The 26819-nt window shown below is 51.5% G+C and overlaps 3 protein-coding genes and 1 long non-coding RNA gene across 4 annotated transcripts; 2 read left to right on the top strand and 2 right to left on the bottom strand.

Moving 5' to 3' along the window:
- Positions 1–567: 567 nt before the first annotated feature.
- On the bottom strand, positions 568–7985 carry FOXRED1 (FAD dependent oxidoreductase domain containing 1). Its single transcript, XM_090291099.1, has 11 exons — positions 7813–7985; positions 5644–5864; positions 4826–4936; positions 4448–4566; positions 3243–3337; positions 2865–2966; positions 2419–2495; positions 2076–2236; positions 1820–1949; positions 1483–1587; positions 568–1268 (listed from the first exon to the last, which is right to left on the bottom strand). Exons 1-11 carry the CDS (start codon positions 7895–7897, stop codon positions 1014–1016), a joined length of 1461 nt encoding a protein of 486 aa, XP_090147225.1. The 5' UTR covers positions 7898–7985; the 3' UTR covers positions 568–1013.
- Positions 7986–8170: 185 nt separating this feature from the next.
- Positions 8171–13282, top strand: SRPRA (SRP receptor subunit alpha). The gene is made up of 14 exons (XM_090291231.1): positions 8171–8404; positions 9010–9093; positions 9377–9540; positions 9708–9868; positions 10120–10270; positions 10388–10535; positions 10720–10811; positions 10923–11041; positions 11181–11267; positions 11565–11737; positions 11828–12041; positions 12453–12616; positions 12703–12801; positions 12944–13282. The coding sequence occupies exons 1-14, from the start codon at positions 8288–8290 to the stop codon at positions 13070–13072; spliced, it is 1902 nt and encodes a 633-aa protein (XP_090147357.1). The 5' UTR covers positions 8171–8287; the 3' UTR covers positions 13073–13282.
- Positions 13283–13930: 648 nt separating this feature from the next.
- Positions 13931–18412, bottom strand: LOC149997252 (uncharacterized). Its single transcript, XR_016514008.1, has 3 exons — positions 18321–18412; positions 14641–14737; positions 13931–14514 (listed from the first exon to the last, which is right to left on the bottom strand). It is a non-coding gene; the product is annotated as an uncharacterized LOC149997252 (long non-coding RNA).
- An 88-nt stretch (positions 18413–18500) lies between these two features.
- RPUSD4 (RNA pseudouridine synthase D4) lies at positions 18501–26567 on the top strand. The gene is made up of 7 exons (XM_090292387.1): positions 18501–18704; positions 19035–19200; positions 20703–20904; positions 23937–24030; positions 24110–24254; positions 25385–25482; positions 26035–26567. Exons 1-7 carry the CDS (start codon positions 18516–18518, stop codon positions 26272–26274), a joined length of 1134 nt encoding a protein of 377 aa, XP_090148513.1. The 5' UTR covers positions 18501–18515; the 3' UTR covers positions 26275–26567.
- The last annotated feature ends 252 nt before the right edge of the window (positions 26568–26819 follow it).

Genomic DNA, 26819 nt, shown 5'->3' with positions numbered 1-26819 from the left:
TGACCTCATAACCTGTTCTCCACAAGGCAGGCAGGGTGAGTTTTCTAAAAGGAAAATTCGATCATGTTGCTTCCCCATTGAAAACCCATCAGTGGCCCCTGCCACAGAATGAAATCCAAGCTCCACAGCATGGCAATTCAGCCCCTGGCCCTGAAGTACCTCTTCTCTTACCCCATGATCTCGCTAGGACAAATGCCCTAGCTAGTCCCTTGAATCTTGCAGCTGCTTGGTCCGAGGCCTTTGCATGTGGTTTTCCATCCGCCTGGAATCACCTCCCTCCCCCCTGCACTCACTGTTCAGCTGCTCACCCTTCAGGTTTGCTGCTGCTGTGTGTCTAATGTGCAGCCATGGACCTGGCCACCAGACAGCTAGAGCTGAGTAGATACTGAAGAGGAATGCACACCTTCCTTCCCTCCATAAGCACACCTCTCCCTTAAGTGGGGAAAAGGAGGCACTAGCTTGCCAACGAGGATTTAAGACCACTCCTCACAGCCTGGTATCAAAGGCCAGCAGGCACTTAAAAACCAACTGCCATGGGGAGAAAAGAGGGACAGAAAACTGGCAAGATGGAGTTAATCACATTTATTGATTGATGATAAACCTGGGCAAGGCTGCACCGGAATGCTCCCTGCCCGGCTCTGCAGGGATATGCGACAAAGGGCAGAGGTGCTCTTTCTGGGTTGGTACCAGGAAGGAACCAGTCCTGGGCCACAGTGCACAGGACCACTGAGGTGTCCTGTCCAGCTGGACTACCTTCGTGGGTGGCATCAGCCTGGGCCAGGGATCAGTCCTAGGGTCCTGCCCCATCATTGTCTGTCAGCCTGGGCCTCAGGTGCAGGACCTCAGACCTGCAGTCTGCCCACCTGCCCAGCCACATGGTGACAGAATCACCTGGACGAGAGGAGGGGGAGGAGACCTTGGCATGGTGCTGGGGAGGACGATGTGAACACGGGCCAGGATCTGAGCCAGGGGACGACAGATGGGGAAATGGGGCCAGTGAAGAGCTTACAGGCTCAGAAGATATTGTGCTCTTTGACCTTCTCTCCCAAGTAGAAGCGGCTGAAGAGGAGGGCGTTCAGGTCGATGGTCTGGAAGTGGCCCTCTAGCACCATCTCCGCCACTGCTCGCCCCACAGCGGGCGCCTGCTGGAGCCCATGGCCACTGAAGCCCGTGGCAAAGTACATGTTGACAACCAGTGGGTGGGGGCCCACCACGCCGTTCTGGTCAAAGGTGTTGTAGTCATAGTAGCCAGCCCAAGCGGTCTGGACCTGCAGGGGCACAAGAGGCTGGGGTTCTCGGGAAGGCTGCCGGTCCACCCCGCCCTCACTCCTGGTCAGGGCCCGCTGCCACTGCTGCTGGGGGCTCAGTGGGACGGACCCTTAGACCAACAGAGTCCTTTAGCAGTTGTGAGGCAGATGGAGGAAGGCTGGGGACAGGCTCTCCAAGGGGACCGAGTGCTCTAGTGTCATGTCTCCTAGTTACCTTCAGACTCTCAAAAGCTGGTATCCTCTGGGCTAAATGGGGCCACACCTTGTTCTGGAAGAAATCATGGTCCACTTCCAGGTCCCCTGGGTCTGGTTCTTCCTCCTGGGGTGAGAGGTGGGGACAAGGTGTATGGTACCTGGGACACAGGACAGAGCCAGATCTCACTGACCCCTTTCAGCACCCCCCTCGGAAGGTGGGGCATGGGGACAAGAGAGCCCCACTCCACCTGGAGGGGCTGCACCCCCAGGAGCGGCACTGGACCCTCCCAGAGAGCCCACCCCTTTAATGACAATCGGTCTGTCCCCCCCAGAGCCCCCGACCCTGCTTCGCTCACCTCGGTGGGGCTACAGCCGCCCAAGTAATTGTTGCCCAGTCCTTCCCGGCGGAAGTAGGCCCCACTGGTGTCTGCAACGAGTGGCGCCTCCAGGCCCGGTCCCTGGGGGCAGTGCCATAGGTACACGTACCTGCTGACACTCGTGGGGTTAGGGCGTGGCAGGAACAGCAACTCTCTCCTCTTCTGACTTAATAACCTTTTATGCTGTTTCTGCCCCCCCACCCCCAACCTCCTCAGCTGCCCTGGGGGAAGTCACCTTTTTCTTGGTTCCACAGGGAGCTTGGTGCCCTGCAGGGTGCCAGGAGGCCCCTTCCCAATACCAGCCAGCTCTGCTATCTGCCCAGACCAGGCCCCAGCTGCATTGATCACGATGGCGCACTCCACAGGCTGGTACTCCAGGCCGTGGTCCATCTTCACCTGCAGGCACCAGAAGGGGAGGGGAGGGAGGGCCTGGTTCGCACACTGGCCACCGAGAGGGGCAGAGTTCTTCCTGAGCCTCAGTTTACCCACACTAGCAAGGGGGTAGAAGATCAGAATGATGGTCATACCTTTCTTGTCCCTACACTTTGGTGAGGAAGATACTTAGGCTAGGGACTTACATGGACTTTGTGGATCCTTTTCAAAGTCACCTCTTCCCCAGTCATGGTCTCCATGCTGTTAGAGGAAGTGATGAAACCTGCAGGAAAAAGAAAATTAAGCCCCTGATGCCTTGAAGAGGAAGGAGATGGGAATTCCATTGGTGTCCTAAGGAAAGAAGGCTGGGCAGCTGGGAGCTTTCCCACAGACACTAAAGCAAACAGAGAGGATCATGGGAACGGCCTTGGCCACACTCAGGACCGGAGCGTGCTGAAATCTTCAAGCAGATCATGAGGCAGGTGGAAGCCTAGTCAGCGGCTGGAGTCAGGATGCCCAGGACCGGCCGTCAGGGGAGAAGCCCCTTCCCCACCAACCCTTGCTTGGCCTGTGAGTGACGATAAGATGCAGTCTAGGCCTGCGCCCTGGATGGCAGAGGATATACGCAGTGGGCGTGGGGCGTCGGACTCACGTGTCACCTCGCCATGGCAGAAAACGACCCCCATCGACTGGGCCTTTCGCCGGAGTCCCCGGAGCAGACACCAGGGGTCAAACCAACCTTCACCCTCCAACCCTGCGAGGAAAAGACTACTCATGAAAAGGGACTAGAGCCCCCTGCTCCTAATGTATTTCCCAACCCGCAGCTCTTTTTTGGGCTCATAAGCTGGGGAAGGTCATGTTGACTGACTGCACCGAGTCAAATCCTTCAGAAGAACAGAGCCAGCATGGCCCAGGGCCCTGCTGGCCAGGAGGGGAGCACCTCTCCTTGACTTGGCTGTAGGGTGCTGAGACATCCCAGTGGGGTGCCTGTGCCCCTGACCCCTGGTGCAAGCAAGCAAGCAAGCCTCACCATACGACGCCAAGGCTACTCCCTCCGTGTTTATCCAGGGAAACTTGTTCTGCAGCTGCTCAGGAGACATCAGACACACTTTGGCTCCTTCCTGCCTAGAAGAAACACGTGGGTCTGTGTATGTGTGTGTGCACACGTGTATGTGTGTTAGAGAAGACGAGTGTGCAGAGAGGGAGCAGTATGGACCCAAATCCACAAGCGGGGAGTCTACTCATGGATGCCCTGTCTCTGCCTGACTCCCCCACCGTCTCTCCGTGCTGAATGGGTGGAGGACAAGCCTCCTAAGCGATTCAGCGCCCAGCCCCTATTCCTTTCCAACACCCTGGTGTCCCTTTGGCCGCACTGAATTCCTTGCCATCCCCGAACTACTCCATGTCCTTTCACAACAGGGCGAGCCTCTGTTTCCCCCCACTCTGCTGGGGACAGCCTTCCTGCCCTCCTCCTGATACAATCACATCAACGAGCACCCTCCTCCCACCCCTGGAATCCTATTGTCCAAAGGCGGCAGCACAGGTGCTAGAAGGCCACACCTGTAAGCCAGACGGCCTGGTCTGAATCCCAGCGCCACCACTCACTGGCTCTTTGTGCCTCCATTTCCCCACACGGAACACAGGGATGTTCTGCTGATTACAGGAGTTAATACCTGTAAAGCATTTAGGACACTGCCTGAGGTCACTTGTGAGACTTGGAGAAGTGTTTGTTGAAGATGCCTGCCCTTGACTGACTGGGACTGTCACTTAGGGCAGGACTGCCACATCTGCCAGCAGCCTACCTTGTACACGAGCCATACTCATTCGTTTGTCTTTTGTCTATCGCTGCTTTTGTGCTTCAAGTGCAAGTTGAGTGATTGCAAGACTGCATGGCCTGGAAAGCCTAGAATACTCCCTCTCTGGCTCTCACAAGAAATGCCTGCTATACCTGGGCCCCTCCCTAGAAATCCTCATTTATTAGGTCTGGGATGTGTCCTAGGTGGTTCTCGTCATCTGGCCACTGAGGACCTGGCGCAGCAGCACTTTGTCCTTATCTATACACAGCGCTTAGCACAGGGCGTTGCAGTTCTGCATGCGCCTGCCTTTCCTGATCGGCTAAGTTCCCAGAGATGGGGACCAGTTTTCTTAGCTCCCTCATCCCAGTCCTGACGTGGGACAGGGGCCTGCTGCATGCACGCGGCTGGGGAGCAACTAGAGGCCGTGCCAGGCACCCACCTCTGCACTTTCACGTTGTTCTCCATGAGCGCGGCATCCTTTTCTGAAGCCAGCAAAAGATAACCCGAGGGGTTGAACTGGGGGTCCAGGGGAGGGTCGTCGACGACAGCCAGGTAATCCTATGGGCAAAAATAGCTCCTCCGAGAAGCTGATTTAAAGGATGGAGAGCGTTCCCGGCTTCCTCACTGACAACTCTCAGGACTCTGAGCCCTGCCCAGAGGGAAGCCCTCCTCCAGGCACCCCACTGGGAAACAAGGAGGGGCTTTGCTTCCTCCTTGCCTGCACCTGTTCCCAGTTTCCCCTAGCCGGCTGGGCTGCTCGTCTCTCTGGGGTAAAGGAGGGATCACCACCCCAACCTCCAAATCGCATTGCACGTACATTGATGTTCCGTAGAAAGTCGACTGAGAAGAGGGAGAGCTGGATGTTCTCAGGCAGGGAGAACTGCTGACGGATCCCGCCCACGGACAGGCCAGTGGAGGCCCGGGAATACTGCGGGAGGACAAGGGAAATTGAGGTAGACCAGTCACCACCCTGCCACACAGCAGCAGAATACTGTCGTGGAAGCTGTGAGCCATGCACCTCACCTTGAAGGGGAGTCCAGGTTTACAATCTAAGAGGAGCTGACATGGACAAACCCATTTGTAAGTCATCCAGCAGCCCAGAGGGCCATTCTTATTGAAGTCCTCACTGTCAGATGTGCAGAGCAGAGTCGGTCATCAAGAAAGGGCCGGGCACAGTCGTACAAAATGGTAATGGCCCGGAAGGCCAAGGGCAAGGGGTTAACATTTAATCTACTAATTGGAAACTAGAGGGATATGGCCAGAGTAGCAGGATTCGTGGCTAGCTGGCAGCAGTAACAGGAGCAGATAGGGTCAAGACTTCAGAAGTAATGAAACCTAAAAGGGCGCTGTTTATATTCCTTATAACTTGAACGCAGGCTCTCTTGGCCAGACCTGTGACATCTTAAAAGGTCCAGCATTGTACAATGTCCTTCAAAAGCAAAAATTGTATTGTCAAGGTCTGGAGTTTGAGGGAGGAAGAACCTGGGACTATTTCTCAATAAGGTCCAAAGCTCAGTCTCTGCCCTTTGGACTGCCAAAGATTGAGGTCTTTTCTCCCACTTGCTTGTCCCCAGAATCCTTAGTAAAATCCAAGTCCAAGCCCCACTCACAACTCTGTCCTACCCCAGACCTCACCGTGTGGTCCCGCTCCACCACCAGCACCCGGATGGCACCTCGTCGCTTCTCCAACCTCTTCAGCCAATAGGCCACCGACAGGCCAAGCACCCCACCTCCCACAATCACCACGTCCGAGTGTTCAGGGGGCAGGTGGCTGGTGTCATACAGTGGACTCCAGTCCCCTCCAGGAAGAACTGACTGGATCTTCTTCTTAATTTCGGACACCTTTCCAGCCCAGTCTGTGGGACGCAGTTATGGTTAGAGAGGGCCATAACATTTCCTTTTCAGGCGGTAGGGACTTAGGGGATGGGCACAGGAAAAGGTGGGCTAAACTGTCACTGAGCTGGCAGTCCCCACTGTCATGCTCTCATAAAGTCGACTTGCACCAGCAGTATTCCGCAGCTTCGCTGTATGGCCTGTGCACTACTAGGCCCTTCTCCTTTTCATGCATCATGCTCAGCACAAGATTCAGCTCCCTAAAATTAATACTCTATACCCTCTGCCTAGGACAGGTGACCTAAGTATACTTATCTCCCCTGCAGATCTCTCTCTCTCTCTCTCTCTCTCTCTCTCTCTCTCTCTCTCGTGAGCCCAGGCTCATATACTCAACTGCGTGACTGCACTGTCATCTCTCCTTGGATGTCCCAGCACACTCCATGCTTCAGTAACCTCTGAAGCATGGTACCTCTGAGTGGCACCTTATCCTGGATATGTCACCACCAGCAAACTTACATCCATGTCCTATTTATTAAGTCCTGATGACTTTGCCTCCTAAATAGCTCCCTAATCTGTCCCCTTTTCTATCTGTCACCATTCCCCTAGTCCAAACAGCCATAATATCTCAGATTAATGCAAAAGCCTCCTAACTATTCCCACTAATTACCCTCTGGCCAACTGCCCCCCCCCCCCAATTAATTTCTTCATTGTAGCTTGAATGATCTTTTCTAAATACTAATTTAACCACACCCTCTTGCTTAAAACCCTCCAAAGGCTTTCCATTACTCTAAGGATAAAAGTCCAAAATCTATAAACATGGACTTGATCTGGCTTCAGCTTACCTTGTTGTCCACCCACCCCACCCCCACTCCAGCTCCTTTATTTCCTTGATGGAGTTTTATTCCCTCCCATGATAGGGAATCCACACAGGTGTACTCTCTGCTTTGAAAGTCTGAGTCCACTTCTTTGCCTAGTTAACTCTGCTTCCTTTAGGTATCAGCTCAGGTATGTTCTTAGGGAAACCTTTTCTGACTGCCCCCACTAGACTGTCAAATTCTCCTGTCACATTAACTCACAGCTCTGTGACCCTCTTTTGCAACATGCAACACATTTGCAACTTGTTTACTTGTGATTGCTTTCTACTGCCCTATGTCTACCTTCTTCACCACTGAATCTCCAGCCTAGCAGAGTACCTGGCACATTCTAGGTGCTCAATAAATATCTTGAATAAACGAACCCTTTGTCATTAACACCTAACTCACAAATGTCCAAGTCTTCTCACTGTTTCCAAGACAAAGTTCAGCAGCATTAGAATCTTTCTTTGATCTGGGCTTCCCTTACCTGTCCACTCATTTCATACTACTGCTCAAACTGTTTAGATGGCTTTGGGTAGCTCCTTGAATAAGGACAATACTTTCGTCCTCCTAACCTTTGCTCAGTTTTCCAGAAACTGAAACCCACACCTTCCCGGAGCCAGTAAATATCCTTCAAAGCTGATCTCAGTTGCCATCTGCTCCACGTATCAATACTTCTGTAATACTAACTTGGGGTCTATCCAGTCTTGAACTGGTCTAGAAAGTCTTCCCTCTCCAGGTTCAATGCAGGCACCTCTACGGCATATACTGAACCATCACCCTCTCTTCCCTCCTTCACGGCCACAACACTAAGCACTGCATGCTGCACGCGAGCAGGACTTAAGATATATATGTGCAGCCAATGAGTCAGACTGTTATCTTACTCTGGTGGTAAGCTGAGGTGTAGAGACATCTAGGATTCGTCGCCTGAGAAGGGCAACCTTGGGATCCATACACCTGTCCAGGCTTTACAGGCTCCAGCGGGCAAGCTTACCCCCTTCTCCCAGATGACCCACTGTCTTCCCAGCGTGGGCCGGGGTCCAAGTCCCGAAGGTCACATAACTAGACACTGGGAGTACCCCAGAATCATGACACCCTCCGGTGCTCTCAACATTACCCAGAGTCGAGCCTCCTCTGAGCGTGCTTAGCCCCCGACCCAAGTGGCCTCGGCCTGCACCCAGCCGTACTGCCCCTTGTAACATGACTCCTCTACGCGTGGTCTCGACAAGCGCGACCCTTTAAATCTGGCACAGCCCGCAAATCGTCAGTGCTCCGCGCCGCCCGGCATTCAGGGTGCACACCCATTGGCCAGCGGCCCCTCTGAGCCCCATCTGTCCACGCTATAGGCCTCCCGTCTCCCCGTGACCGCCATAGGGCCCCGCCCTCACCCGCCATTGGCTAGCCTGCTGTTACGTCAGTGCTGCGCGCCTTCAAGCGGAGGAAAGTAGGGAACCCGTGGCTCTGAGCGGAAGTACCGCTGAGCTGATTTCCGGGACCTCTAGTGTGACGTGTCCCGTCGTTGGCGCAGCAGGAAGTCGGGCGATCTCGGCCTCAGTTCCCGGCGCCGGCCGGGCTCCTCTCCTGCTGTCGCCATGCTTGACTTCTTCACCATTTTCTCGAAGGGCGGGCTCGTGCTCTGGTGCTTCCAGGGTGTGAGCGACTCCTGCACCGGGCCTGTTAACGCGTTGATTCGTTCTGTGCTGCTGCAGGTACCGCCCCCGCGGGGTCAGAACTGCCGGCTCTTCGCCCCATCCGATCCATAGTACCCCTTGACCGACCCCGCGCCCCGCTCCCACCTTGACCGCCCCGAGAGCTGGCCCCTCCGCGGTAGCTGGGACTTCACTTTCTCCTGCCCCCGTCAGAACACCCAGCAACTTTGCGGCACCCCTCCCCCTCCGCTTTCTGGGACTCTAGCCGGATCGGGCGCTTCTTCAGACTTAACATCGTTTCCTCCTTTCGCTCCTGGCAGCTTGGCTTTGTGTTGTTTCGAAGGGTGGGTGAGATAAGCGATAGGAAAACTCTTTTTAAAACTGTAACTAATGTACAGCTGCTAGTGGAACTGATTGTTTACATGACGACTTTCCTTCTGGCTCCCATATGCCTTGCCATTCTCCCCTCTTCCCCTAACCCCCAACTTGTGATCTCCTTTTCTCCCTGGCGGAATGCTAGAGAGCAGTGCCCCAGCGTCCACCGGTCCTGTAACAGGCTTGACTTTGAGAGAATATCTGGTTCTTTCCCAAAGGCAATCGTTGAGGGGCCCATGACTGGGTTTTCTGGGGAATAGTGTGAACTCTGAGACATACTGTCTTTCCAGGAAAGGGGAGGCAACAACTCCTTCACCCATGAAGCGCTCACACTCAAGTATAAACTGGACAACCAGTTTGAGCTGGTGTTTGTGGTAAGTGGGGGTACTTTAGAGGGACAAGTGCATTCTCCACACGGTCCCGATTATTAAGAAAACCCTGATTAACTGAAGAAAGTGTTATACGATGAAGTAACTGAGAAGACGAGGGTGAGGGTGAAGGGAAGAAACTCTGGGGCCCAGAGAGCTTGGCTACCCTCAGGTCAGGGACACCTGCCAGACGGCTCAGCCAATCTGGAGGCCTGGGCTGAGCTGGGTTCCCTCTGTTCTGGGATGGCATGTAAGCAGATCTGTTGGCTCTGTTTCTTTCCCTACACAGGTTGGTTTTCAGAAGATCTTAACACTGACGTATGTCGACAAATTGATAGATGATGTGCACCGGCTGTTTCGGGACAAGTACCGCACAGAGATCCAGCAGCAAAGTGCTTTGAGTCTATTGAATGGCACTTTTGATTTCCAAAATGACTTTCTGCAGCTCCTTCGGTGAGAGGCTTTTCTGCTCCAAAATCAATTTCTGTGACTTGATGAGCTCCCTCCCTTCCTGAGGCCCATTCAAGGGTAGTAAACGGTTTATTGCTGCCCAGTTCTACGTTATCTTCCTGGTGTGAGGGCCCTTTCTCTGGACATTATTCCATTCTCCTTCTCTTTAGTGAAGCAGAGGAGAGCAGTAAGGTCCGGGTTCCGACTACCATGAAGAAATATGAAGATTCAGAAAAGGCCAAGAAGCCTGTAAGATCCATGATTGAGACAAAGGGTGAAAAGCCCAAGGAAAAAGCAAAGAATAAAAAAAACAAGGGGGCCAAGAAGGAAGGTTAGTTTGTGCTCTGTGGACATACGGAGCACGGGAAGTTAATGTACTGAGTATTGAAGTGGTTCCCTTTTCTTCTGTCGTTGCCTGTCTCCCTCACACAGGTGCCCACCACCTACACTGTCATCCCCAGTCCTTGTGAGCCCCAAGGGGTTTGCTCTTCATTTCCCCTTAACGGATTTGGAAGATGTTTTTCCCATTGTCTGTTTTGTGGGAATCTGGTCCTTTTGCTCCAGTGAGTTTTCTCCTAACAGGTTCTGATGTCCCTTTGGCTACCAGCAAAACAGTCCCTGCACAGAAGTCAGTGGGGGCTGAGAATGGGGTGGAGCTTTCCAAAGAGGAGCTGATACGGAGGAAGCGAGAGGAGTTCATTCAGAAACACGGGAAGGGCATAGAAAAGCCCAGGTGAGCATTGTAACCTTTGCCATAGTCTAGCCATGTTGGGGGCAAGGGCCTTCTCTGGTTCTTGCGTGGATGTTTCCTGCTTCTTCACCATAACCTTCTGTGTTGTAACCCTTTCAGCAAGTCCACAAAGTCAGATCCTTCAAGGGGCAGAAAAGTACCTCGGGTGTGGGCTCTGGGTGGCTGCGTTAACAAGGAAGACCTGGATTACAGCACCCCTACCACCAACGGAGCCCCAGAGGTTGCCCCACCTGAGGACATCAACTTGGTAAGTCAGCTGGGGCCAGAGTGAAGGTTACCATTAAAAAGAATTGGGGAGGAAATAGGAGGGCAGTACCTTTGATTTCTTTGAGTGGGGAGACAGAGCAATGTGGACAGGGTAAATCCTGGGCTTTTCCCCTCTCAGAACCTTTAGAATGCCTAATCCTATCGCCTTTCCCCATACCCTGCAGATTCGAGGGACTGGGCCTGGGGGGCAGCTTCAGGATCTGGACTGCAGCAGCTCAGATGACGAAGGGGCCGCTCAGAGCCCTACCAAACCCAGGTAGGAAATCTCAGGCGGTGGGTGGTGCGTGTAGCTCCAGAGTAGATGAGACTTGACTCCCGCCCACTGGCTTTCTGTGTACCCGCATATCCGTAATCTCCTGGCCTGCAGTGCTACCAAGGGGACTCTGGGTGGCATGTTCGGGATGCTGAAGGGCCTTGTGGGCTCCAAGAGCTTGAGTCGTGAAGACATGGAATCTGTGCTGGACAAGATGCGTGACCACCTCATTGGTAAGTTCTAAGGAACAGGTGGACTCGTGTGGATGGGGTAGGGACGGTGGAGAGAACAAACACGTTTCTTAGCTGTACTTTAGGGGTTGCTGACTGTTGACACAGTGCTCACACCACAGCTGTCCCCCTCTCCCCTCAGCTAAGAACGTAGCAGCAGACATTGCAGTCCAGCTCTGTGATTCCGTGGCCAACAAGTTGGAAGGGAAGGTGATGGGGACATTCAGCAGTGAGTACAGCCCTGTAGCAGAAGTGCGGGGCGGGCGGGGGGCATTGTGGGAACCAGGAGTTGAAGTGCATTGACCTTCTGACTTTCAGCAAATCTTTTAAGCTCTGAACCTCTATTAGGTGAGTTAATGCGTGTGAAGTATTTATTAGGACAGTAACAGATATGGTATGGGTTCCCGGGGCAAGATCCTGGTGTGGTATCATCCTGATTCTAGTTGCGTGAGTGCAGAAAGGTGTTGGGCGTTCTTTGGGTACATTCTTTGGGATTCATGGCTGCACCTCCTCCTCCCCCTTTCAGCGGTGACTTCCACAGTAAAGCAGGCTCTACAAGAGTCCCTGGTACAGATTCTGCAGCCGCAGCGTCGTGTGGACATGCTCCGGGACATCATGGATGCCCAGCGTCATCAGCGTCCGTATGTTGTCACCTTCTGTGGGGTTAATGGCGTGGGGAAGTCTACCAATCTCGCCAAGGTCAGTGCAGTTTCCCGTCTGTCTGACATTTCTTCACTATGTCTTAGCAACTCTGACTCTAGGTGACAGTTTCCTTTGCCTGTTCTGCAGATCTCTTTCTGGCTGTTAGAAAATGGCTTCAGTGTCCTCATTGCCGCCTGTGACACATTTCGTGCCGGGGCTGTGGAACAGTTGCGCACACACACCCGACGATTGAGTGCCCTACACCCCCCCGAGAGTCACGGTGGTCGCACCATGGTGCAGTTGTTTGAGAAGGGCTACGGCAAAGACGCTGCTGGCATTGCTATGGAAGCTATTGCCTTTGGTACAGTGCACACAAAGCATGGGTGCTTGTCTGGGCCCCTTCCCTCCTTGGGTTCCCTTAAAATATGCTGAGCAGCAGGGTTACCCTGCCACCAGCTAGGCTCAGTACCAAGTCAGGATTGGGGACTTGGCAGGGCTCTGCTTTGGGTAATAGGAGTAGGTGCAAGCAAAGCCAGGACATCCCAACTGAAGAAACCTCTGTTCGGTCGCCTTAATCAAACTGTCATCTTTTTCCTATGCCTAGAGGGTCAAGCATAAAGTATCTTTCTCTCACTACCTTGTAACCATATCCAGAGGCCAAGAAAGTAAACTGATAGACAAAAACGTCGCCAGGCCAGGACTTCTTGGGAGAAAGCTGGGAATCTGCGTGACAGTCCGGGAGTTGGGAGTTGACCCCTTTGTTTCTCTCTAGCACGTAATCAAGGCTTTGACGTGGTGCTGGTGGACACAGCTGGCCGCATGCAAGACAATGCCCCTCTCATGACTGCCCTGGCCAAGCTCATTACTGTCAACACGCCCGACTTGGTGCTGTTTGTTGGGGAAGCCTTAGTGGGCAATGAGGCCGTGGATCAGCTGGTGAGGGCTATGGCACGGTTCTTTCCAACCTCAGCTTTGGCCAGTTAGGTGCTTTTTACTGTTAATGTCCTGTTTCTCCTTTCCAGGTCAAGTTCAACAGAGCCTTGGCTGACCATTCTATGGCTCAAACACCTCGGCTCATTGATGGCATTGTCCTTACCAAATTTGATACCATTGATGACAAGGTAAATATGAGTGTTAACTGGGAGGGCAGGGACAGGCCATCGTTCCCAAGGGAGCTGAGGCTGCGTTTGCTGCAAAGCCTGTTACTAGGCGAGTTGGTAGAAGGTTCCTTGAGTTGACTGGGTGCCCCTTTTTCCACGTCAGGTGGGAGCTGCTATTTCTATGACCTACATCACAAGCAAACCCATTGTGTTTGTGGGCACTGGCCAGACCTACTGTGACCTACGTAGTCTCAACGCCAAGGCTGTGGTGGCTGCCCTCATGAAGGCGTAACGTGCTCTTGCCGGATACCAAATCGCCGCTTCCCCCCAAAGTCCCTGTTCCCGTAGCAAGGCTGTGCTTTAGAGTGTGAGCAACTTGTCTTCAGTGCAGTACAAAGGCAGAGCGAGGGGACTCCTTCTAACCCCACCCCTGTTCAGTCCAGCGTCCGTCTGCGAGGAGGGCCTAATCATGTTACAGTCACTGCTCATCCCCACCCCCCCCCCCCCCACACACACACCACGGTCCTGCCCTCCCTACCCAGGCGGGAGTCCCCATCACTCTGCCTGCAGACTTGGTCTCATTACAGCTTTGACCGCTGGTCAGAAGATCAATGCCAGAACTTCGCTAACGAGTGTGGTCGTAGGGACATCTGAGCATAATAAGCATACTGTGGCAGTGTATGGCCTGTTCTTAATGCTGCTATTTCTGACGATAACCTCATCCTATTTCTGCAAAGCATCAGCTAGGCCTGAAGGATCTGTTAACACATGAGAGAAAAACGAGTCCCCTCTTCCCTCAGAGAAGGGGAGCTGAGCTGGGGTGCTGCACTGGGCTTCTCAGCCCTCCTGCTCTTCCCCACGCCCAGAACCCGGATGTATGCTTTGCATGTTCCCCTTCCTGGGAGAAAACCACCTGTGAGAAGGGTATCGAGCTGTCCTCTCCCAATTCTCCTTCCTGAGGGACCCTGGCGTGTCCGCCCCTCCCCACAGCGCCTGGCAGACAAGCGCTGCGTTGAAGGATACAAACCTCTGCTGAGACTTGTCCTCTAGCTCGGTGTTACTGACGTGCTATTAGTGCAATAAGGGGAGGGTTGTCTGCCCGGAGAAGAGCATAATTTATATATAAGAAAATAAATTTCATAAATAAATGGCCTTTTAGTCTTGGAGTTACTTTATACGGGATTCAAAACTAAAACCCCACATCACATTAATGGCTTTATGGTGAGAAGGGAAGCAGCAGGAACCAGCAAGGCTCTGAGGAGCCCGGAACAATGGGTCCTGAGAAGGAGGTCACCCCTCCCCCGGGGAAAGGAACAGAACATTTAAAATTTAAAGGGAGTTACAAAAACCAGGCTTGTCAGTTTTCTACAGTGACTACAAGTAGAACCAGGGCCCTGGGAAGTACATGAACAAATTTTTAATACAGCTCAGGTAATAAAATACTGTACACTGTAAAAGGTCTAGAAACTAGAGCTTCAAGTCTCGTTTTAAAACACAGCCATTAAGGTCACTGAAAAACCAAGTAGAGTACAGAACTGTCACCAGGGCCATGGTGAGTCCCTGGCAGCTACATCCCAAATCCTTCATGCTGAGCAGCAGCCCCCTCAATGGGTATCACACTGATGTGCGACATGGACAAACCCATGTCCAGCCTCGGGGTGGGGAGGGGGGCTGCATCGGGGTTCTGCTGGTGCTCGGGTATTCTCAAACGAACAGGCTGCGTAACGCCAAGAACTGGAAAAAAAACAAAAGCCAAGAACTGGCCGCACGAAGGATTAAGTTGGAACATTCCCTCCCCCCTCTACTATCCAAAGCCCCAGCCTTCAACTTCTGGGTTCTGGTTCTTCCTAGGAGCCATACTTGGGTTCTTGTAAGTTTACTGTGAAACACTGTCCACGATAGTGCCTTCGAGCTTGGTCTAACGGTGGTGACTTCTGTAGCCCTCATGTACTGGGGTCTGTGGAGAGAGAAAAGGTAAAATATCACAAAACGGGTTTACACATCGAAAGCTAACCAGCTTCAGAAAACAAGATAATAAGAATCTGTAACAGACTTGACAGAATCCTTTCCAAGTAGCAGAGGTAAGTCGCTATTCTCCAAGGCCTTAACTAGGTTCAAGGACCACATTTTCTGTTGACAAACTGGCAGAGTAGAACAGGAGATGGTGTACCCCTTATTTCACTGTGTGCTGCGGATGAACCATTTAGCTGACCGCTCGCTGCCCCTGCTAAACAGGACATCAGTGTCAGTTGGACAAACGAGCCAATGCGAGAGTGGAAGGAAAACCAGCCAACCAACCGAAGGGCGGTGAAAGCACACGTTCTAACTAGGAAGGACGGCATTATTTAGTGATGAACACATTACAGAGGAGAGGACGAGGTGGGGAGAGTAAGTTAGTCTTCGAACAGTTGTATTAAATAATGGAACAGTAAGGTCCGAGTGCATTGGCATTGCTTGTAAACAAAATGTTTACATGGGAAATACCTTAAAAGACAAATTAAGTTCGTTATATTGTTATTTGGGGGGGGTGCTGGATATATTATGATATATCAAAATCTTACGAATAATGGTTGCCAGAGGGCAAGAGGGTAAAGGAGGGCAAATATATGGTGATGGAAGGAGACTAGACCTTAGGTGATGAGCACATGAGTACACAGATGTATTAAAAAACTACACCTGAAATTTGTTAATCAATGTTACCCCAATAAATGAAATTTTTAAAGTATGTAAATAAGCCATGTTTGAACTCTATAAAAATGGAGACACCACAAATAAAAAGTTTCTTCCTTGTACTGAGTAAACAATCTGGATGAGGAATCCTCAACCAAAAAGAGAATGTGAGATTGGTGCAGAAGTGGAAAAAATAAACTGCCTAAGATAGGATCAACTGAGTGAGGAAGGAGGCAGCAGAGCATTAAGAAACTAAAGACAGAATCATATTTGCATAAATCCTTGTATACTTAGAGAGCAACTCTACTTTGAATCACCAAGTGCCTAGACTCATAGGAGAAACATGAAGGAAGTTGTAACTTCTGTATCCATAATGGCTAAGGATGTACTGAAACAAAGACTTTGAATTCTTCAAATTTTCTTGTCATGTTTCAACAGGAAAAATCTAAAAGATCCTTCTCCATAAAAAAGTGATCAGTGTTCTTATGCTTAGGCGCTATAGTGTTATCTTGGGGTAAACTGAAACCCAAGAACACAAGCTCTGTGTCACTAAGAGCGGCATCTGAGTTGGTTCTTCACTACGTTTCCTGCCACAGGAAGGCCAATTCTTCAAGAACAGCTATCATTTCTTTAATGCGACTAAGAACAGATGAAGAGAGAAAGCAGGTTTTCTCAGCCCCCACAAAACCATGAAAGCACTATACCCAAAACAGTAATTAGAATCGATGCAGTGATGTGAATTAAAATCCTAATGTCCAAATTTCAGTCCTTGGGTAAAAAGCTTCTTGTACCTAAGTAATACATGATGTGTGACTTTTCGGTGACATTGAAACCTGGTCTGGAGCGTATCAGTAAAAGGTAATTTTTGTAGGGTGGAACTTCTCAGCTTTCACAGATCTATGTCCCACCTGTGAATTTGTATGTGTGTGTGTGTGGGGGGGGTGCAGACAGAAGGAGAGAAAGAAGCTGCTTCCCAAATTCACTTGTAATTATTTGTATTTCTATCCCAATCACCTATCTTATTACAGAAACACACACAGCCCTTCTTTCCCACTCTTTACAAATACCGTTGCTCCCACCTCCATTCTTCAGGTCCAAAAAAAAAAAAAAAAAAAAAAAAGACGACAGAACTAAGACAAATCAAAATGTTCATACATACCTAACACATGTCTATGATGCATCTCATCTAATGAATATCTGTGAGGCTACTGGGCCAGATGTGGGAATTAAAAAATGAATGAACGGGAGGGTCCTTAAGAGACTCACAGTTCAACAACCCAAAATCAGCTCCACCTCCAAGAGCAGCCCAGTGCAGGCAGAAGACCACTGAAGGGGGCACCGTGGTCCCACGCGGCCCGCCGGACTGCAGCGTCCTGGCGCGGTCCCCTGCCCGCACACACTTTCCTTCCCAGTCTGCCCGGGACCCAGTGCCAGACCCACTCCCACAATTCCCGTTGCAAGCGCTCTCCCTCCTGCTCCGGAAGCCGCCCAGGTCAGGCTCCTCTAGGACGTGAAGTGGCCGGGAGTCGAGCTCCACTTCCCTGTTCCAACGCCTTCCACGCTCAGTGGGGTTCCCTCCTGCCAATCGATGCCGTTCGGGGGGGGGGGGGCAGCAGCAGACCTTCCTGCCCCCTGCTCTAGCTCCTCAGGCAGCCTTCATTCCACGCAATCTTAAGAAACCGTTTCCTCTGCCGTCGGCACAGACCCATCACTTGTCACAACTCGGCAACAGTTTTCTCCTTAACAAATGACAGGTTTGCTCCAAGGGCTTTGACATCACGTCCCCCCCGCCATGATCACGGTCCGAGCTACCCCTTAGTGACATCGGAGAACGTCGCAGGCGGTTAGGGCGCCCGGGGTCCCAACAGGACACTGGGTGAGAGAGGGAGGAAAGCGGGTCTGGAGAGGGTGCAAAGGAAACCTGAGGGGACCGGAGAGGGGAAAGGCGTGCTCCGTCCTCTCAGCCTTCTCCTCGGAAGGAGTCCCAGGGAGAGGGGCGGGGGAGGAGGCTGCCGAGGTAGGAACTCGGGCTGGGGCCCCCGGAGAACACTAGGGCTCCCCGTCACCTCAGAGAGGGGACGGGTTACAACGCAGAACAGAGAGGCCGGGAGTCGAGAGGGGACAGAGGCCCGGGCACCTCCGCAGACGGAACGGGAAGCGAGTAGACGGGAAGGGCCAGGACGCGTCCCCGGGGCCGGTCACACCCCGCGGACACCGCTGCCAAAGGAGACCGCGCCGGCGCCTCAGGCGGCTCTTAGGCTCCTCGGCGGGCGTTAGAGGGCATCGCGCTGCGGGGGCGCACAGGACAGGGGGTGTGGGGTCTCTCCCAAAGGGAGACACGGCCTCCCAAGGCAGAGCGCTCCGAGACAGGGGTCCTGGGGCGCGGAGTCAACGCTGGGGGGGCCGGCATCTCTCAACCCCAGCCGGGCTCCGCACACGCCCCCCCGGGTCCCAACCCCAGCCGGGCTCCGCACACGCCACCCCGGGTCCCAACCCCAGCCGGGCTCCGCACGCGCCCCGGGTCCCAACCCCAGCCGGGCTCCGTACGCGCCCCGGGTCCCAACCCCAGCTGGGCTCCGCACACGCCCCCCCGGGTCCCAACCCCAGCCGGGCTCCGCACGCGCCCCGGGTCCCAACCCCAGCCGGGCTCCGCACACGCCACCCCGGGTCCCAACCCCAGCCGGGCTCCGCACGTGCCCCGGGTCCCAACCCCAGCCGGGCTCCCCACGCGCCCCGGGTCCCAATCGCAGCCGGGCTCCCCACACGATCCCCCGGGCCCGCGCCACACACGCCCCCCAGGGATCTCTCCCCACACGCCACCCGGGACCGCGCCCCACACACTCACCGGGGACCGCGCCGCACACACTTACCGGGACCGTTCCAAACGCGCCGCCGCCGGGACTCTAATGGACATTACCCACCCGCGCAGGCTCACGTCAGCAGGCACGGCCACATGACTAGGGCCAGGCTTGCTCCGCCCAACCCCGGACCCACGTGGGTCGCCCAGCCAAGCAATCCACCTCCCTAGTCAGGTGGTCTTGACTTGCCCCGCCCTCTTCAGCAAGATGGCGGCGCCCAGCTGCGACGCATGGCGCTTCCTGGTTTGGGGTCCCGGGCGGCATGTGGGGAGTCTTCTCCCTCTCATCTCAAAGCCATTTTGTACCGCCGCTGCCACCTCTAGGCCCCTGGATGCTCAGCAGTTAGCGGAGAGGCTCCGAGCCCAGCAACAGGAACAGAAGACGAAGAAGGGAGCGGTGAGTCCGGAGGGAGAGACTACAGCTCCCAAGAGACAGTGCGCCCAGGGGCTGGGAGTGAGGGGAGGTGGTCCTCTGAGACCATGCCACTCAACGTCCAGGTTGGTGGTGGGAGAATGGAGAGCGGGCGGAGAGAGCGGAGGGTGCGGTCTGCGGGTTTGGTGCCGAACGGCGGGCTGGGTGCTAAGCACCCCTCCCTGTCACACTACTCGGAGAAGGGGCGAGTCTAATGTAAAGATTCAGTGATTCCCTTCCTGCTCAGATTCTCACCCAGACTTATGGAAGGTGTTCCTCACCAGGCGTTTCCCATCGCTTTTCCTCTCCCCGCAGGTGCTCACAGACCCTGTCCAGCGGAGAGTGCAAGAGCTAGTGCGGTTCACACAGCAGCTGCAGCGAGTCCACCCCAACGTGCTCGCCAAGGCGCTGAGGCGAGGGATTGTCCATCAGGACCAGGACCTCGTGGTCATCAATAAGCCCTATGGTGTCCCGGTGCATGGTAAGGACCACGGGGGAAAGGGAGGGAGACCGCCGCTGCTTTCGGCTACAACTAGAGGCAACATTCACACCTCACTTCTGGGGCTCTCAGACGCCTTGCATTCAAAATAATTTAAATTTTTGTGGACTACTGTTCTATATAAGGCACTGTTGAGGATGCAGGAATAAATAAGACAGCCCCCAGCCTCCAGACATTTGGCAGTCAACTGTGGTTTATGGAATGTGCTGTGTGCAGACCTCCACAGGGATTTCTATAGGAGAATATAAAGGCTGTGTGATTTGTCTTTAGGTTATTTTCCATCAAAACTGGGAAGGAGGAAGCAACATATAAGAAAGAAGTATAGCTCTCCCTGGTGTGGGTGGGCTTCGTCCCCAAACAGAAGGGTCAGGGTTGGATTCCCCATCAGGGCACATGCCTGGATTGCAGGTTCAGTCCCCAGTTGGGACAAGCGCAGGAGGCAGCAGATGGTTGTTTCTCTCTCACATCGGTATTTCTCTCCCTTTTTTTTTCTACCTCCCCTCTCTCTCTTTAGAATCAATAAAAGGGGAAAAATTTTTTAAAAGAAAACAATATATGGTGTGTGTGTGTGTATTGGAGTATACCCAACAAAACCCCAGGGTATCTAGAACTTAATGGACTCTCAAATGTTTTTGAATAAATGTTGAATGTAGGTGTTAGAGACGGCTAGAGTGAGTCAGGAAAGATAGGGAAAAAATGCATTTGTGGAAAGGGTTTTGCTGGAGGAAAAGGCATATTTTTGCCAGAAGAAGAATGCTTTTCAGGAGCTATGGAGAAGGTTGCACATAAAGGCAAGGAATTAAACATTGCCAGGTGCTTCGTGTGGATTTGTTTTCCCCTGGTGACTTTCACAATAGCCTCTTACCTTCTCATTTCCCATGAGATAATTACGTTATAGGTATTTCCATACTATAGACAAGAAGACCAAAAGTTAGAAAGATGAAGTAACCTGTCCAAAGTCAGTGGCTAGTTAGGAGAGTACATAGAGTAGAACCTAGAAACATCTCACCCAAAGCCTCTTAGCGCTTCTCTAATACCTCAGGAGGGCCTTGTGATCTTGCACTTCTCACTAGGGTTTACTTAGGAAATTCCCAGGCCTTTGTTTATATTGTAAAACATCAGACTTCCTTATTTTAATTGCTGATTTTATTGTGAGTACATGTGCGTAAGTGGATTAAAGACTATTTATGCCTGAGGAGAAAGCTCATGCTCTGGGACAGTGCTTCTCAAACTTCATTTGCATGTGAGTTACTTGGCATCTTGTGAAGTGCACATTTTGAGTAATGTCTGGGTTGGGGGCCTGAAACGCCATTCTAGCAAGCTCCTTGGGCCGACGGATGTTGCTAGTCCCTGGACTGCACCTCAGTACTAAGGCTCTGAAAGCATTGACAGTTAATCTCCTAAGGGCTTTCCCCCCCCCCAAGTAGCGTTCTTTGGTGGGATCTTTTCCCGGCCACTCAAACCTCTGTGTTTCCCCTTCTTAGGCGGTCCTGGGGTCCAGCTCTGCATCAGTGATATACTACCTGTCTTGGCAAAGATGCTTCGTGGCCACAAGGCAGAGCCTCTGCATCTGTGCCACCGGCTGGACAAGGAAACTACAGGCGTAATGGTGTTGGCTTGGGAGAAGGAAGTGGCGCACCAAGTCCAAGAGCTGTTTAGAACCCGTCAGGTGACGAAGAAGTACTGGTACGGATCCCCCTGACGGTGGTAGGGGTGGTAGAAATGAAGGCAACCCTTTCTTCTGTTCATGCACTCCTACAGCTGCAACTCTGCTAATAGAGGGCCCTGCACGAGGGCCTGTGGGCATCAAAAAGGTATAGGAGACAGATTCAGTGCTTAGAACATTAGCGTCTGATAGAGTTGTGGTTCCTAATAATGGCTATACATAAAAATCATTGAAAATTAGTTATACAAGTAAGACATGATTTCTTTTCTGTGGTAAAATAGTTAAACGACAAAGCAGAAAACTCCTGGAGAATCCACCCACTCTTGTCTTTTTTGTCCTTTCTCTTGAGATAGTTTGCTTTTTATTCCTTTGGTCGTTATTCAACATTTTTATGTATGCGTCTAGTATATTCAGTATGTATGTATGTGTTATCTACACACATGTGTACATACATATATCACATTGTACAGTGTACATCGTACTTTGTTTTCTCCTTAACTGGGTCTTGGGAAATCTTTCATGTTAGTATATGTAGGTTTACCTCCGTTTTGTTTTTTGCTTTTTTTTAAGATTTTATTTATTTTTTAGAGAGTGAGGAATGGAGGGAGAAAGAGAGGAAGAGAAACACTGATGTGTGAGAGACACATTGATTCACCACCTCCCATATCCCCACAACCCAGGCATGTGCCCTGACCAGGGAATCGAACCGGTGACCCTTCAGTTTGCAGGCCAGCGCGCAACTCGCTGAGCCGCACCAGCCAGGGCTACCTGTTTTCTTTGATAGATGAAAGATACAGGAGCAAAAATGAAACCTACTCCTGTCCCCCATCTACTCAATTTCCCTTTCCAGAGGCAATCACTATTACCGGTGTCTTATATGAACTTCCAGAGTTACGCTGAATGTGTAGAAGCATATTGTTGTATGGTAACACCCTGCTTTTTTCATTCGGACAATAGATCTCAGAGAGCATTTTGTGGTGGAATTTAAAGTTTATCTCCTTTTTAATGGCTCTGTAGTATTTCATTGTATGGATATATCATAATTTCCTTATTGACAGATGGTTAGATAATTTCCCATTTTTTCAGAACCTATTGCAAGGAATACATGAGTATATCTTCAGGACAAAGTCCTAGAAATGGAGTTGCTGAGTTGAAGGGTACACGCATTTAATATCTGAATCCTTACTACCCAGATTGCTCTCCAAAATGGTTATGTCAGTTTTTATTCTCACTAGCAATGGTGAGTGTCCACCTCCTCTTATGCCTGACTGATGTGTTTTTAAATTTTTATTTTTTATTGATTTAAGAAGGAGAGAGAAAGAAACATCTATCTGTTGTTCCATTTATTTATGCATCCATTGGTTGCTTCCTGTATGTGCCCTGACGAGGGATCAAATCTGCAATCTGGGTGTATGGGGACAGTGCTCTAAACAACTGGGCTACCTGGCCAGGGCCCGATATGTTTTTAAAAGGCTTGCCACTCAGGTTAAAAAGCAAAGGGGGTATTTTATTTTCATTTTCCCTGTGTACTTTTGCTATTGACTGTCTTTCATGTTTATTGTCTATTTTGAGTTTCCCTTTTTGTAAACAAGACTGTTTATTTTGCCCACTTTCTTTTGGGTTATTATTTTCTGTTTGATTTGTAAGTATTCTTTTTGTATTTTGGGTGAGATAATGCATGTGAAGTGTTTAACACAGTACCGAGCTCATAGTAAAAGCTGAAAGTTGGAAAACCAAGACTATTATTATATATACAAGTAATCAAAATGTAAGACTATAAAAAGTTGTTATATTGCTTGACAATTGTCTGTGAAAGTTCAGAATTGTTAACCATTATCAGTCATAGGCTTCATGGAAGAGTGAAAGTCAATTAATTGGGTCCTGATGAAGGGCTAGGATTTGACCGACAAGGTGAAGAAGCGTGTATATTCTGGGGGTGGCGGGCACGAAGGCGTGAGGCACTCAGTCCAGTCTGGAGTGGCCGGTGGTGGCAGACAGAGCTGGAAAGGTGGGCTGGAACCTAGTTAATGACGGCCTTAAATACCAGGTGCAGGAAGTAGACGTTGTAAGTAAAACATAGTAAGAACGATTAGCCTTTGCTAATAGCAACTTGTCACGTTACAGTTTTTTGTTTGAGTCTTCTTACCAGACTCTGAATCCCTCGAGAGCAGGGGTTTTTGTCTTGTTCATCTACATATAATTAATACCTCTCTGAATCAGGGCCTATTTAAATTCTAACCATTTTTGAGGTGTAATGTTAGGTGATCAGGAAGGGTGATTGAGTAGTTACAACTCAGTTTAAGTGTGATAAAATATATCAGCAGCCCAAACTGCTACCAGCCTGCAGTTGGGTGTCCAGGATGTGAAATGTTACATCTGAGTGGGCTTTTCACCCCTTGGCCAGTGACTCTGTGGTGGGCCACCTGGTGCCCAGGAGAACTCTGATGGACCTGGAGAGGCATGAACGTGAGGACAGATTAATTTGTCTTCTGCCTGTCAGTGGTAGATATAAGAGCCCTCCAGCAAAAATTCTTCGTAATGAGTTACTGAGTTATTGTGGTTTCTGTGACTTTGAGCACTGTTCCTCCCCATTTTACCTCCCTGGCAAATGGGGTGGGAAGGGTCCTGTGAATTTTTCGTTCACTTCATTCATTTATTTTTTTCTCTACTTCACATACAGTCAGAACTTACCCTCTTTATTATTTAAAAAAGAAAAACAGGATGCAAAAGCAATATTACTCTAATTTCATTTTAAAATATACATACTCATTTTTAAAGGCTAGAATGAAAGACTGTGTTATTAATATAATTTTTTCTGTCCCCCCCCCCCAATATTCTACAATTAACATCTATTACTTTAGGAATAAAAAAGATAGGTCTGTAAGAATAGTATTAAGCTCTCAGGCTCAGCACTATACCAAGAGATTATTTGGAACCCTCAGATCCTAAGAACTAACCACAGTAGGTCCACTGTAAAAACCTCTAAGTAGCCAAACCCAAAGAGTGCCTCACTCACCTTTGTGACTTAGCAAGGGTCTGCATGTCCCCTCAGGGCCATCACTGTGCATGTCCCAGTGCCCTCAGCAGGAGTCGTGGACATCCCCATCATCGAGAAGCAGGTGCCAGGGCAGCAACAGCACCATAAGGTGGGTGAGAGCTGTGGACAGAGGGACGGGCTCTCTGCTTGTCTTTTGAAATCATATCTTTTGATATCTTTGGCTTCAGATGACGCTGTCCCCGAGCTACCGTATGGACAATGGGAAAATGGTGAGAGTGCGGGCCAGTCGGAATGCACACGTGGCTGTGACTCAGTACCAGGTGCTCAGCAGCACTGTCTCCTCCGCCCTCTTGGAGCTCCAGCCCGTGACTGGTGAGAGTGCCACCCTTCCGTGGAGGGAGGGGCCCCCATTCTGCCCTGTGCCCCGGTGGTGCGGGGCTGCGTCCTGGGCCTCGGGCTGGGCTCCGCCCTTCAGAGCAGCTGGTCTTGTGGGGCTGGATCGCAGCTGCCTTGAGAGTGTGCTCTGGTGCTAATCTGAGGCTGGGAGCTCCCCTAGGGATCATTGTTCAACACAGTAGGGAGCAGAAGTACATAAACAGTTTGTTTACAGTTATTTAAAAATTTGCCAAGAGGTTCCTCAAAAAATTAGGCATAAAATTACCATATGGTCCAGCACCTCTATCCTTGGGAATATATCCAAAAGAATTGAAATTAGGGATTCAAAAATATACTTGTACAGCAGGGTTCATAGCAGCACTATTCACAATAGCCAAAAGGTGACAACATCCCAAAAGTCTGCTGACAGATGAATGATAAAATGTGGTGTATCCATGTCGTGGAATACTGTTCAGCCTTAAAAAGGAAGGAAATTCTGACACATGCTGCAACAAGGATGGACCTCGAGGACGTTATGATGAGTGAAATAAGCCAAACGCAAAAAAGGACAACAAGTAGTTCATGATTCCATTTATATGAGGTACCTAGAGTCGTCGATTCCATAGAGACATGGTTACCAGGGGCTAGAGAGAGGAGGAGATGGGGACTAAGTGATTAACGGGGACAGAGGGCAGTTTGGGGAGATACAGAATTTCTGGAGACGGATGGTGGTGATGGTTGCAGTGAAGTTGCACTTAAAAATGGTTCAAAAGGTAAATTTGTATATATTTTGCCACAATAAAAAATAAATGTGCAAAACTGAACTACTTAGTGTTATATAATACTAACACAATTATTTTTAACAAACCAGCATGGCAGTGGTAGACACCAGGTTGGTGATAATGCTTGTCTACGTGGAGAACAGGAACTGAGCGGAAGGGACATTAGAGGTGTAACAGTGTTGACAATGTTTACTTCCTGGTAGCTCATAGTTTGTTATTATTATTCTTTATTACTGGACTGCAGTTGGGGCTTTACCAGCTTACTGAGCTTTGATTTAACGTGACCAGAAGCAGATGGCACCTGTGGTATGTTACCACTCATCAGTTTTCTCTCCTTTTTTAAAGGGATAAAGCATCAGCTTCGAGTTCACCTGTCTTTTGGACTGGATTGCCCGATCCTTGGTGATCACAAGTACTCCGACTGGAATAGGTTGGCCCCCCAGGTAATACGGGTTTGACTCAAAATGCAGCCGATGGAGGGGCGGAACTCGGGCTTTCCCCTGTGGAAACCCGGAGCGAGTCCCAGCAGGACGAGCTGGTGGTCTTCAGACGCATGCCCACCAGTTAGCCCGTCTGTGGAGACATTCACAAGCTGTCAGCTCCTGTCCTCGTGGGGCTCAGGGTCTCCCAGCAGAACTTTCTGCTCCGTGGGATCAGTCCCAGAGTTTGTTAGGAGGCTGCGGGCAGGGGAGGAGGCTTTCCGAAGGCTCAGCGCTGCCTTGCCTGCCGCTGCTAAAGAGCCACGGTGGACACGTCTGTGTCTTGTGATGCTCCAGCCCATTCTCTTGGGAGCCCAGAGAGCGGGCTGTCAGAGCTGCCTGGGGTGGCGGACTCCTCCTGCCTGGGTCCTGAACCCTTCCTAGACGGGCTTCTGAAGTGGGCTTCCGGGGATGTTAGTGCTGGGTCCCTGCAGGTGCAGGTCTCCCGCCCTGCACGCTGGTCCTGGGTGAGCTGCTGCCGGCGCCACCCTCAGAGGCCGTCTTTTCCTTGCGCAGAAGCTGTCTGCCGGCACCCTGAAGAGGCTGGGGCTCCCGCAGGCGAAGGCCCGCCACATCCCTCTCCACCTGCACGCCCGCCAGCTGGTGCTGCCCGCCCTGGGCTCCGGGAAGGAGGAGCTCAGCTTGCGCTGCAGGCTCCCGCGCTACTTCGTGCGCTCCCTCAGCCGTCTGGGCTTAGAGATGCCGCGTCAGAACCCAGACGGGGACGACAGAGCCGAGCGGCTGGGAGCACAGTGAGGACTGGGGCAGTGTGGCCCCTGAGCCCTTCGCTTTGTTGAGTGGACTTCTCCCTCGGGACAGGCTCCAGGAGAGCCAGGTGTGAGAACTGAAGAAGGCCAGCCGCTCCTGGTACTTGGGCCACACTCGGGGGAAACCTGGGGGACGTCTCCCTGCCCCACGGTCGTCTTGCCAAGCTGGCAGAGAGCGCAGGTCCAGGCGGATTGGGGCAATAATTGGAAAAGGAGAACTACGGCATAGAATCTATGAGCAGGACTGTTCACCGAGCAATAAAGTTCTTGCTCTACCAGGAAGGCTCCTGTGGTTGGAAATAGCACGATTGTTATGTGACTTACAGAGAAATTCACCTCGTTCCTCTCCCCGTGGAGCTGGAACATCTGCGAGCAAACCCCGACTCCCTCATGTTCCGTCTCGGGTTTTATACACATGCATCTCAGAAATCAGAGACTCCCTCCAGCACCAGCATGGGAGCCTTGCTAGGCTGGTGGTCTGGGGCCTGTGAAGGGTGCTCCTTAGCTAGGGAAGCGGGCAGGTAACGCAGAGGA

This window comes from Furipterus horrens, unplaced genomic scaffold (genome assembly GCF_987537825.1).
Source record: "Furipterus horrens unplaced genomic scaffold, mFurHor1.1.pri manual_scaffold_11, whole genome shotgun sequence".
NCBI classification, from domain to species: Eukaryota; Metazoa; Chordata; class Mammalia; order Chiroptera; family Furipteridae; genus Furipterus; species Furipterus horrens.
This window is presented reverse-complemented; position numbering and strand designations above follow the sequence as displayed.

What these genes read in the sequence shown, in the direction of transcription:
- FOXRED1 (XM_090291099.1), bottom strand. Translation starts at nt 7,897, where the DNA reads ATGTTACAAGGGGCAGTACGGCTGGGTGCAGGCCGAGGCCACTTGGGT. An exon ending in GCGGCTGTAGCCCCACCGAG is followed by an intron (nt 1,588 to 1,819) that starts GTGAGCGAAGCA and finishes CTCTCACCCCAG; the next exon opens with GAGGAAGAACCAGACCCAGG. An exon ending in CAGCTTTTGAGAGTCTGAAG is followed by an intron (nt 1,269 to 1,482) that starts GTAACTAGGAGA and finishes GTGCCCCTGCAG; the next exon opens with GTCCAGACCGCTTGGGCTGG.
- SRPRA (XM_090291231.1), top strand. Translation starts at nt 8,288, where the DNA reads ATGCTTGACTTCTTCACCATTTTCTCGAAGGGCGGGCTCGTGCTCTGG. An exon ending in GACTTTCTGCAGCTCCTTCG is followed by an intron (nt 9,541 to 9,707) that starts GTGAGAGGCTTT and finishes CCTTCTCTTTAG; the next exon opens with TGAAGCAGAGGAGAGCAGTA. An exon ending in GATGCGTGACCACCTCATTG is followed by an intron (nt 11,042 to 11,180) that starts GTAAGTTCTAAG and finishes CTCTCCCCTCAG; the next exon opens with CTAAGAACGTAGCAGCAGAC.
- RPUSD4 (XM_090292387.1), top strand. Translation starts at nt 18,516, where the DNA reads ATGGCGGCGCCCAGCTGCGACGCATGGCGCTTCCTGGTTTGGGGTCCC. An exon ending in GGCAGCAACAGCACCATAAG is followed by an intron (nt 24,031 to 24,109) that starts GTGGGTGAGAGC and finishes CTTTGGCTTCAG; the next exon opens with ATGACGCTGTCCCCGAGCTA. An exon ending in GGAATAGGTTGGCCCCCCAG is followed by an intron (nt 25,483 to 26,034) that starts GTAATACGGGTT and finishes TTCCTTGCGCAG; the next exon opens with AAGCTGTCTGCCGGCACCCT.